At 47.8% G+C, this 12,212-nt stretch overlaps 1 protein-coding gene across 1 annotated transcript in view; it reads right to left on the bottom strand.

The window, feature by feature from the left end:
- Positions 1–12,212, bottom strand: part of Kalrn (kalirin RhoGEF kinase) — a 604,693-nt gene that overhangs the window by 131,782 nt on the left and 460,699 nt on the right. Inside the window, exon 34 of the mRNA XM_059277711.1 lies at positions 47–293. Within this exon, the coding sequence (XP_059133694.1) occupies positions 47–293 (247 nt within the window). The remainder of the gene's footprint in view (positions 1–46; positions 294–12,212) is intronic.

The following is a 12,212-nucleotide window of genomic DNA, read 5'->3' as shown; positions in this document are numbered from 1 at the left end:
AGGTGCTCAGCCTGAGCTTGCCACCTTCCCCTCAAGTCTGTCCTACCTTTCACCAAAGGGAAGAAGCAGTCCATCTCCACGCTGCTCCGAGAGTGTGAGATGCACAGGGTGCTGCTGGGGACCAGGCCTTCCTGTGGGGGGCTCCGCTCGGTGGTACGGACCAGACACCAGCCGGGCCTCTCACTCGGTCGCTCCAGCAGCTCCACCGTCTGGCCCACCTGGATGCTCAGCTCGCTGCTGTGGCCTGCGCTGAAGTCCTGGAGGACCACAGTCAGCTCACATCCACCTGAGAGCTTTGGTGGGTGGTGGCGGTAAAGGGGTGAAGATGTGAGGGTGTGGAGGAAGGGTGTGTATGTGTGAGAGAGAGGGAAGAAGACAAAGAGTTGGGGGAGAGCAGAGGGGAGGAGGAAGGAAAAGAGGAAAGATGGGAGAGGGTAGCAAAAGGCAGAAGGCGGGAAAATGTTGGGAATAAACAGGAATGAAAAAGAAAAGAGAAAAAAAAAAAAGGTAATTAGCACAGTGTTATCGGGCACTCAGACAGTTCAGCTGCAGCCGCTCTGGAGGCTGCCCAGAGCCAGGGCTTTTCATTCTAACTCCTTGCCTCCTTAGAGTTCCTTCTGTTACTTCTTTGTCTAGCTTCCTGCCAACTGTGCCTTCAAACCCCTTCCCTGTGTGCCCCGTTCTTCCTTCCAAGCGCTCTACTCCATACCCCATCCTGGTCCTCACTGACAGCCCTCGGCCTCAGCCATGCTGGCATTTGGGTCTAACCCACTCTCACTGGATCACAGGTGATGTTGGGGAATAATGCAAGACATGGCCCCCCTTCTTTCTAACCCACACAGCATCCCTCGTCCCTCCCTGGAGCCAGAAGCCTAAAACAGGCTGCAGTAACACAAGAGAGAACAGGCTTCACTCACAGGCGTTTGCGGGCCGCTGGGGGCCAGAGAGTGAGATGGGAAAGGGAGAAAAGTGCGGTGTCTTATTTTGGAGCACACAGTACTGAACTCTGCTTACGTGACCTGTGCTTCCCTACTGCAGGGCTGGGAGGTGCAGAAGGTCAGGGCAGGGGAGAGACGCTGGAGGGGCAGGCACAGGCTCTATTAGCCGCACCCTGAGGTGGCTCACTTTTCACCTAGGGGTTTGTATCCCCTCCTCCCTTCCCTCTGGTCTCAAATCCATGAGGCTCCTTTAAGTTTGTACCATGCCTCATAGAATGGAGCTCGGAGCCTCCGGCGTGGAGCAGCAGCTGCATTTAGAGTCAGGAGGGATGACAAGAGACAGGAGACAGAAGGCATGAGGCAGAGGCCCAGCCTCCCTCCAGCCTGTTCTCCTTCTAAGGTTCATGTCAAATGCCCACCCGTTCAGAGGGAGTTCCCATACGGCCCCTGGGGAATCCAGCTGCAGTCTATGACGCTCTGATCAGGAGACCTGAACTGTCCGCAGCGGCAGCTGTATCAACATGCCCATCCAGTTCATATGTGTTCTAAGGGGGCACTGCTGCTGAAGGAAGGGGAGGGATCGTCATCGTGACGAGGGGATTAACCACGTGACCGGAGCAAACTCTTAGCTACTAAAGGGACCTAACTGTTATAATGTGGGGCCCGAGGAGATGGCTCAGTGGTACTTGCCACACAAGCATGAGGACCTGAGTGTGGATGCCCAGCACCCATGTAAGAAGCCAGCTGTGGTGATAGACTCCTGTAATCATAGAGCCAAGAGGATCCCAGGGGCTTGCTGGTCAGCCAGTCTAGCCAACTGGAGAACCTGAGTTCAGTAAGAGGCCCTGCTTCAGAGAATTAGGTCAAGAATGATGGAGGAAGATGCCTGACACTGACCTTTGGCCTCCACACGTCACACATAGATAAGTGTGCCCCCCCCCTCCTCTTTAGTTTTTTGAGATAGGGTTTCTCTGTGTAACCATCCTGGCTGCCCTGCAACGTGATTTGTAGACTAGGCTGGCCTTGAACTCACAGAGATCCACCTGCCTCTGCCTCCCGAGTGCTGGGATTAAAGGAGTGTATCACTACTGCCCAGCTCTCTCTCTTACACACACACACACACACACACACACACACACACGCACGCACGCACAGGTTTATCAGACTGAGGCTGGCTGGCAGTTGGTATCACCTTTATCTAAAGAGCAGAGGGTCGGGGAGGGGGGTTATGCTGAACACATCCCATGGGTAGGAAAGGTACTTCCAGCACAGGCCAGGAAGGGAAATCTGTAGGGCAGAGGTGGACAGGGAAAGAGATAGAAGAACATCATGTTCACTGGTTTCTTTTCTCCACTTAACTTGAGCACACAGCCCTCTTTGCCTACTTTCCTGGTGCTGCCTTCCCAGAAACAGTGAAGGCTGTTGCGGGAGGGAATGGCTCACATCAGGGTATGAAAAGCCCGTGCATGAGCCATCACCAGCTCCTACGCCAGCACGTGCAAGCCCCAAGCTATCCAGATCATAGGCCTGAGAGTCACCTCGGGAGCCTGTGAAACGCAGAGTCCTGGGCTGCACCAAGCCCCAATCATGGATTATAACTGAGTAGGCTGGGGCTAGAATCCAAGGGTGTGTATTTTAACAGGGACACCCCCTGCTGCCATGATTGTGAAAAGACAGGTCTCAAGAACACTGAGAACCACTGGCTGGAGGGTTTTCTGCAGACACCATGCTGAACTTGAACCCAGACTTCTAGTATGAATCCCACACTCCTTTAGACCTTGTAACACTGGGCGTACTTATTTTTTGGCATGTGTCCATGCTTGGCAGTGACCTAGGCCTCTGATTGTTGGAGTGAGTGCCCTATAATAGTCCCACCCTGCTGTCTGGATTAGAATTCTCTGCAATAAGTATTTGAGCACTGTACTCTATATCATGGAAGCACAGTTATGTCCTAACATTTTTTTCCCTCTCATTCCGGGGTTACAGCCCAATGAACTGATTCCTTCTTTCACTGATGGATTCTTCACAGCAGTGGTCTCACCCTTCCTAACACTGTGGCCCTTTAATACATTTCATTGTGTTGTGGTGATCTCCAGCCATACAATTATTTTTGTTGCTACTTCATAACCGTAATTTTGCTATCGTTATGAATCATAATGTAAATACCTGGTATGCAACCCTGAAGGGATCACCAGCCACAGGTTGAGAACCATTGTTTTACAGAGTCCTGGTCTAGATGACCAGGGGACTTCCTTGTATTCTGATGAGTTTCTGTGGCTGGGCTTCTGTGCCTCGGTGGAGGAGCTTCTCTACGCTAATTCCAGATGGTTGTTTTTCTCCTGGGGCCGTGTACACATATGTGAGACGTGTACTTTACAGCCTTCAGGCTGCATGGCTAAGCCGGGGAGGGCTGTAAGCCCTTTTGCAGGCTGTTGAGACCGAGCAAAGGAACCTGAGGCCATGTTTGTCGTTATCTGGTAATATACAGGGCCTACTGTTTCCTAGGGCAAGTTACAAGCCCTGTTGGGTAAGGGAGAAGGGTAGGATTTGCAAGGGTGAAGGGAGAGGGGATAAGGCTGTGTGTCTACAGTTCAAGACTGATCGATGAGGATGTTGCTCAGTGGTAGAGTGCTTGCCTAGCATGCTGGAAGTACTGGGACCCCTCACTAGCACAGCCAAACAACCTAGTAACTAACCACCACAAGGAAAAAAAAAAAAAATCAGTTCTCAAACCAAGATCCAGTGTCTGCAGAAAAGTACCACTAGATGGCAGTGTTGTTTCCCAAAGCTGCCCAGTCTTCGGACAACAGGATAGTAGTAAGAGAAGCAAGAGGCAGTTTCTTCAGAGCCCACACCTAACTCATAGCCACACACAAGCTGTAGATCCAACAAAGACAACCATTATGGCCCAAATACGGGATGAATGTCCATGCACACCTCGCCTCAATGTCTTGATCAAAAAGGTTTACCAGACCAGGTCTCACCCTACAGCAAGAATGGACATGCTGAGTGTCTGCCAGGGAACGGGGCTGGGACAAAGGCATAAGCCGTGTTGGGTAGAGCTGACCCCAAACAGTCCCTTCCCATCTTTCCCCAGAGCACTGGTGTTAGGTTGCCCAGGGAATTCCAGCTCACACTTGATCAGCACTGCTTAGGAATCCAGGTCAAGAGCAGAGAGGACAAAAGATCTTGGGATTCATTCATGATGCCAGTTTTGCTTCATGATTCCTTGACTATGATGACTCACACCTAATGGAAGTTAATCTTATTTTTGTTTTTTGTTTTTGTTTTTTTGTTTTTTGTTTTTGTCGGAGCTGAGGACCGAACCCAGGGCCTTGTGCTTGCTAGGCAAGCACTGTACCACTGAGCTAAATCCCCAACCTGGAAGTTAATCTTAGAGCACGTTGCTCATTAACCAATCAAACCAACACCCCCCACTAATGAAGTCATATTTCTTAGACATGTTTGTGTGTGCACAGTGTGTGTGGAGGTCGGAGGACAACTTAGTGGATAGAGTTGGTTCTCTCCTTCCACCTTTGGGGATTGAAGTCAGGTTCCAGGCTTGTGTGGCAAGAACCTTTACCTGCTGAGCCGTTTCCCGACCCTAACACATCTTTCCCATCTCTGACTGGCTTGGTCCTGTGTATCAGCAGGACACGCTCTTATAGGCCCAGGGAGTCTCAGGTTCACATCTTTTCTTTCTCTTTCAATGTCGCTAGGATTGGAGCGGGCCTCTCCACCCCACACTCTCCAGGCTGCCTCGCTTCCTGGTCCTCCACACGACGCGTCTGGAAAGTTCTCACTCTCTCCAGAAGCTAACTAAATCTCTGGTCTCAGGAGCGTGAACTGGCTATATGTTTATGTTGTAGAAATGGTTGCAGGTGGCATCTCTGTTCAATTCTTTTCTTCCCCGTAGCCTCTTAAGAACTATTTTAATGCCGTCCTCCGCAAATTGTTTGGTTTTCATTCTGTATTTCTTTGTATATTTGTTTTCTCATTTTCCCTTTTAGGTCTACAGAATGGATGTCCCTTGCCTCTGGCATCATTTTCAATGTTTCTTTTCAGAGACGACCCGACTCCTTTGTGTTTTCTGGTCCTCCTCCCCGCCCCCACAGCTTTATTTCCTCTGGTGTGTCGGATGCTGCACACAGATTTGTCTTTTACTCACTTCCTTCTGACTCATTAACCACTGAGATGTAGACACCCTGCCGCGAAAGTCACCCACTTCTCACCTGCCCATTAGCTAGCTCCGTCTTTTGCTCACTTAATCTTTCCTAGGGCAGGGCCAGTCTAAGCCCAGGTGGGTAGCGCCGAGGTCCCTATCCCAATCTCTTCCATTTCCTCCACACAGGTGTGTTTTTTCCAGCTAGCCTTGCTTTTTGGTTCCTCAGACATGCACCCACACTTGAGCCTAGATAGCTTTATCCCTCGCCAGTCCCCGGGCTCACCTCGGCCTCCTTTTCACGGCTCTCTGCACACTCTAACTACGGCTTCTCTCTTCTGCAGTTGGTGGCCTGTCCAGATGTGTCACACAGACTATTGGCCTTTCCTTCTGACCCACACAAGTCACAAATCAGGGACAAATCAAAAGGACAAATAAGTCACCAGCCCTCTCTTCCCTCAGATAATCTCAAGAGACAAGCAGGCTCTGATGAGCCAATCTTTTCTACCCACTTAAATGTGAGCTCCACTTCTTTGCCTTAGCATGCTGCCTGACTTCTCAAGATGGTCCACTGCCTTTTCTTTTCCTGCATCCTTTCTCCCCATCCACAGTGTTCCCATTGATGAAGCATTCTCTGTTGACATCAGGGGTATTCAGGGAAGAAGTCCATCCTTCCCCTGACTTCCCACACAAGTCTCCTGTGACTCCTTAGGCTTCAGAAAGCCCTGTCACTCCCTGGCCAAAATGGTGAGGTTGTATCATATTTTTGTGATATATATTATTTTACTATCTGCCAGGAAAGCACTCTACCACTGAGCAACATCTTCATCAATCAATCTTACATCTGGATGATTAACTTTTAGTTAAACTCTATTCAGGAATCTAAATAAGGAAGTGTTGGGGGTTCGACTATTAGCACAGAAGTCAGATATGTCTTGTTCACTCTTTTTTTTTCTAACCTCAAATCCTCATTTCTAGAATCTTCCCCTTTTATTCCTGTCATCAGTGAGTCCTGACTGGCCTCTCACGCCTCATTCTTGGTCTCCTGGAACTAGCGTTCCATATGGTTGTGAGTCATCACTTGGGTGCTGAGTGGGAATTGAACCTGGGTCCTCTGGAAGAGCATCCAGTGCTCCTAACCACTGAACCACATCTCTAGCCCCTATGCTAAAACTTTTTGATGTTGTCTACCTGCTTTTCCTTAGACTGCCAGCTGTGAGCCCAGTCCCCATCTAAGCTTTTGCCCACATTTTCCCATTCTGTCCTTGATGGCCATTTCTGGTGAGATTTGTTCCCCTGTTGACTATTCCCAGGTAGACATGGCTTCCTCCACCTTCTACAGCCTGTCCAGCTGCCAACCCGGCCTTCTCTCCAGGACTTCTCCCCATGCAGGGACACTGTGGAGGCATCTTTGGTAGCCCATCTGCATAAGGGGATGAGGAGGGACTGAACGTAAGTGATGGACACGGACACGAGTTATGAGAAAGAGGAGCTAAAGTGAAGTGTTTTTCTAGTTCTAATTCTGTCGTGGGCTTTTTGGTTTGGGTGGTGGATATGTGCATAAAACACAGTTGATAATGGAAATGTAAATTTAGTGTAAAGCTTTATGAAGTTTAAAAAAATTTAAAAAGAAATAACTGCGTTTGCTCAGATCTACTTTCGTTTGCTTAGCCTTGGGAGGTGGAAAGAAGCCTCTTCTTAACAAACAGTATGAGCTGGATCACCCCAGCAAGCACCTTCGCTTTATAGAACATGAACACAGGTGTTTCCTCATGGCACCAGAGCACTGGCTATTCTTCCAGAGGACCTGGGTTCAATTCCCAGCACCCACATGGCATCTCATAACTGCCTGTACCTCCAGTTTCAGGGGACCCAACTCCATCACACAGACAAAATATAAATGTGCATAAAATAAAAATAAATTATAAAAAAAGAACATCATTATTCATAGGAACACATGAGAATGTTAACCTTGGCTTTGTTGAGCATAGCCCCTGGGTAATTTCCTCTCTGCTTCCTTATTCTCTGTATTGTCCAGTGTTTCTCACCTATCTGTTAGTTTATAATGAAAGTAATAATAGCATCCACAATAGGAGCCTTGAAAACAAATCAACAAATGTAACGAGGAGGAAAAACCGAAGCTATTCCAAGAAGGTATGCTAGTTGGAGAAGAAAGGGCAGCGGATGGGCAGGTCCACCATGGAAGCTTTGGAAAAGTACCATATGGCTGATGATGCCTCTCCATGGTGGTTTCAAAAATACTTCTAAACCCATGAGCCTGCAATACTGGGAAGCTCAGATGAGCTCTCTGGAAATTAAGTCATTTTACAATTTATTGCTGTGATCTATCTTGAATTGATTATAATGTCTGAAGCAACTGTGAAAAGCGACATTATGAATTAGGAATATCATCGCACAGCTCTGGGATTTCTTCAATTTGCATGGTAGCCCAGGGAGCTGCCAGGTCCAATTAAGAGTCTGCAGCTCAGGGTGTGCTTTGTCTGTGTGTTGGCACTGGTACTCTGCAATGGAAGGAGCTTTTTCATTTGTTTTTTTTTTTACAGGCCTTAAAGAGCTCCCTGGCCTCGGAGGTCTCATGGACTGCACAGTAATTAACTGTTGGAAGAACATGGGAAGGGGAACCAGGAGGCCTCACAGCTGGTCTGGGGCTCCTTGTACGTGACCTTGAATTCCTTTTTCTTCTTCATACCCAAATCCTCATTCCTAGGAGGAGGAATCAGACTCGGGGCTTTACTAGATTTAGTATTCCATAGTAGACTGTCTCTGTAGTCATGGTGGAAAACAGCCCTGCTCAGTTACCTTGAGCACTTCTCATTAACGTGTTGTATTACTTGTTATCTGTCACCTATACCTGCATCAGGATGTAAGACAAAGATGAGTAGAAGTCTCCACTTAAATTTGCCCATCTCCCGGGTCTAGAGCGATGCCTGCATGTAGCGGGTACTCAATAAATACCCACTGAGCACACCAGTGAGTGTGCCTCACGAATTGCTGCCTGGTGTGTAACAAAGCTACAGTGCTGAGTGCGCTCTCACTGGCTGTCTATCCATTTCCACCACTGTCTCCTAAGCCCCATGGTCCTTCTGCCCTGAGACTCTTCCCCTTTTAAATCATCTCACCTTTCTCCATCTGGCTACGACTCTACCAATCTCCAAACCTGACAAAACTTACAGAAGGCAAGTTATAACCTATAAGAACCAAGAGAATAGGAGGTCACGTAGGTGACCATGTGTAAGAGAAGCCAACCTGTTTTCATTAATTTTTACTTTTTGAATGACAGAAAGGAGACACGCGGAAGTATCTGACATGGTAGAACAGAGAGATGAGATACAAGTTCCTGCCAGTCAGTCAGCTTAGCACAGGCCCCTGACAGGCTTAGGAAGTAGAAGCATCAGGCAGCACTCTGTGTGTGTGTGTGTGTGTGTGTGTGTGTGTGTGTGTGTGTGTGTGTGTGTGGTGTGTATACACATGGAGGTGAGGCAGGAGGAAGGTTGAAAGTCTGTAATGACCCTTAATTCTGTCCTCTATCTTTTTTTTTTTCGGTCCTCTATCTCATCCACCCTGTTCTGGAAAGCTGAAATTCAATGTAGGCCTTCACACAGAAGGGGAAATGGCTACCAGTGCGTGTCTCTCAGCTCCCAGAACACTAGCAGTCAAATATAAACATTCTGGGCAGATTTGACAATTACTCATCAGAGAATCCAAGGGACTTCCAGATACTCAAACACTGACGTCTGGAGAACCTCCCCACCAGAGCACATCACAATGACATCTGCCAGACAATAGCCCTGTTGCTTATACAAAACATCTGGTGTACCTCATTCACATACGTGAACACTCACCCTCAGACCACCAGACTTCAGAAAAGCCTAACAGAAGCTAAAACAGGTAAATAAGGGGGTCGTGGACCTCACGTGAAGCCACTTATAAGCAGGATACACTGCAGCATGGTTATCACCTGGGAGAGTTAAAAGAGGGTATTGTATCCACGAAAAAAGAACAAGCTGCTACAGAAAGGGAACGAAAACGCCAGAACAATAGAGAACTCTCAGAAATTAAGGCTATCATGGTCGAAGTACTCCATAATGTGCTAGAATTCTGAATGCCAAGGATATTTTTTGAGATGGCAGAACAAGAAAATGTAAGACTAGAGAAATGGGCTCACAAGGTGTAGAGAGACAGAATGGGAAGGAATAAAGTATAAAGAAAAGCTCCCAGAACTGAAAAGCAAGAATTGCTAAGTTGACAGATATGATGTTTCAAGAGGCTGGCACCAAGAATTAAGAACCCCATCCTAGAACACAGCATTGGGAACTATTTCATAAGAGGCCATTCTAAAAGTCCTTTGGGAGAATTGGATGAGCTACAACAAATCAAGAGTTTCAGTGGCAGCAGATTTCAAAAGCAACATTAGAACAAAGAAAATGGAGTATTCCCCCAAAATGCGGAGGGAGAATCATTCCCTTCCCAGGGTTCCAGGCCCAGTAAAGGTTTCCAATGGCATTTCCAAAGCATCAGAGTCCCACATGTCTCTGGGTCCTTCATCCACAAGAGTTCAGTAAAAACCTACTAGGCTGGGCAATGGTGGCACACGCCTTTAATCTCAGCATTCTGGAGGCAGAGCCGGGAAACCCCATCTTGAAAAAACAAACAAACAACCCCTCAAAAACAAACAAAAAAAACCCTACTGTGTTTACTACTTGGTGTCTTTAAAATTTTTGCTTTTTAAAAATACTTATTTTTATATACACCTACTGTCCTTTTGTTTGCTTTTTTTTTTTTTTTTTTTTTTTGAGACAGGGTTTCTCTGTGTAACAGCCCTGGCTGTCCTGGAACTCCCTCTGCAGACCAGGCTGGCCTCGAACTCACAGATCAGCCTGCCTCTGCCTCCTGAGTGCTGGGATTAAAGGCGTGTGCCACCTCTGCCCGCTGTACTGTCAGTTCTTACCTCTGCCCTCCCCAGGCTTCAGAGACCAGGGACCTGACCCTGACTTGAACATGGGTGTTAAGGGCAGCTGCTGTCACCCCCATTTCCCTTTACAGTTCTTTGCCTCTGGAGAGCCCACACAAGTGATCAACAGAGATAGGGCCAGGAGGACCAAACAGGCAGACCCTCCCTCCACTGGAGAAGACAGTCGTGCCAAGAGAGAGGCCGCTCCCACCAAACCTTCAGCTTGACCAGGGCTGTCTACGCTGTGGCTCTGATTGAGCCTGTGGGAGGCGATTTCCTGCCATTGGCAAAGAGGAATGTCTATGAAAACTCCCTCCCTTCAGAGGAGGGAACAGAGGTGGCTGGGAGAAACCTGAGAGTAGAGAACAGGATGGAAGCTGTGAGTTTCTCTGATTCCTCCGCACAGTCCTGCAAAGTGTCTGCTGTTGCCCGCCACGAGAAAGTTGAACTTCAGAGGAAACGAGGCCGAGGGCCAGAAGCAAGTGTTTTCACAGTGCAAACTGTTATCCAGCCTCAATTGTTCGGATGTGGGCTCACAAAGTGACCCTTTCTGATCACTGTTTCCCTTCCGGTTCCACTCTTCCTGATTACCTGAACAAGCATGCACCCTTTGGACACCGTTGGCTGCTGCTCCTAGTCTGCACGCCTGTAGAAGGCAGCCCTCCCTCTCCCCCTCCTACCCTTTCTATTTGAACTTGCTTTGCCCCGAGAAGAGCAGAGGCACCATTGGCCACTAGAGGGCAGCAGCAGCTAGACTCTATCAAAGGAAACCACCAACTTGCATAGAAGGCAGGCTCCGAAGAAGAGATTCCTCCTGCCCACCTGCAGTACACCTCCAGTCCAGGCAAAAAATCCACAAGGAGGTCTCTGTGTATCCTAGCTGGTGTGTGGCAGGCGCTTACTGCTTATTGGAAGGAATTCCTAATTAGGGAACGAGCAACCAGAGACTAGGGCAAGCTATAGAGTCCGATAACAAGCCTAGTGCGTGCCAACCCAGGCTTCCCGGTTCATCACACTGTGCACTGGTCTTTTTTTTCCCTCTTCCTTCTTGTGTGTCCCGCTATGGCTTATCCTAGATTAACCACCTCCCCACCCAGATCTCAAAATACATTCAGACAAACTAGTTGAGATGCTTATACCAGGTCTGACAGCGCTGTGAATTACTCTTTCTCCTGTCTGCTGGCCAACCCCATGCCAATCTTAGCCCTCATTACCCACAAAGCCTTTCTGCAGGTACCTCTTTTGGGGCTATCATCTCCACTCACTACGGAATGTACATCCACTTTGCATGGGACCCCTCATCTGTCAGTGTATCCCGGCATTCCCGGCCTTTCTCATACTCCCCACTTGTTCACTTCTAACTGTCCACGTATTTTCTCCACTTGGTCCCTGGATAATGTCTTAGCTCTGTTACGGTCATTTCTGCCCCTAGACTTGTTGACAGGAAACATTCCAACTGAGCTACTTTCCCATTCCTCTTCGCTCCTTCTGGAGGTCACAGACAGCTCTTACATTCTTTGACGGACATCTTTACAGGGGGATTTCCCATTCTGAACTAACTTTGTCATTTCCATAGACTTTGACACTGAAGATACAGGGCATGCCCCACATTGTAGACAATTTGTGCATATATGCATACTATAAAACTCTATTTTTCTGGCTTAGTTACTGAAGCATCATTTTATGGTGGATTTTTTTTTTTTATTGTTAAAGACAGGGTCTCTCTACATAGCCCTGGTCCCTGGCTGATCTAGAACCCATTAGATAGACCAGGCTGGCCTCAAACTCAGAGATCCACCTGTTTCCCAAGTGCTGGGATTAAAGGTGTGCACCACTATGTTTAGCTAATAATAATCTACTAATATTGGATTATTAATTTTATCTATTTTCTCCTTTTCTGTGGTACTGTTTTAACAATGGAGTACCCTACAGCTCATGGTTTGCTATCAATAAAAAGAACTGTAGGGGTTTTGTGTGTGTGTGTGTGTGTATGTGTGTGTGTGTGTGTGTGTGTATGTATACACATGCTTGCATATATGCATGCCTGTGTGTGCATACATGTATGTATACATATTACACATTTACTAAGAGTTAGGAGGCTCTTAGTGTCTCCTTATAATGTTTGCCTTTTTAGCTTCTC

This window comes from Peromyscus eremicus, chromosome 12 (assembly GCF_949786415.1).
Source record: "Peromyscus eremicus chromosome 12, PerEre_H2_v1, whole genome shotgun sequence".
Taxonomy (NCBI): Eukaryota; Metazoa; Chordata; class Mammalia; order Rodentia; family Cricetidae; genus Peromyscus; species Peromyscus eremicus.
The sequence above is the reverse complement of the archived record's forward strand: the minus strand, read 5'-3'. Positions and strand labels throughout refer to the sequence as shown.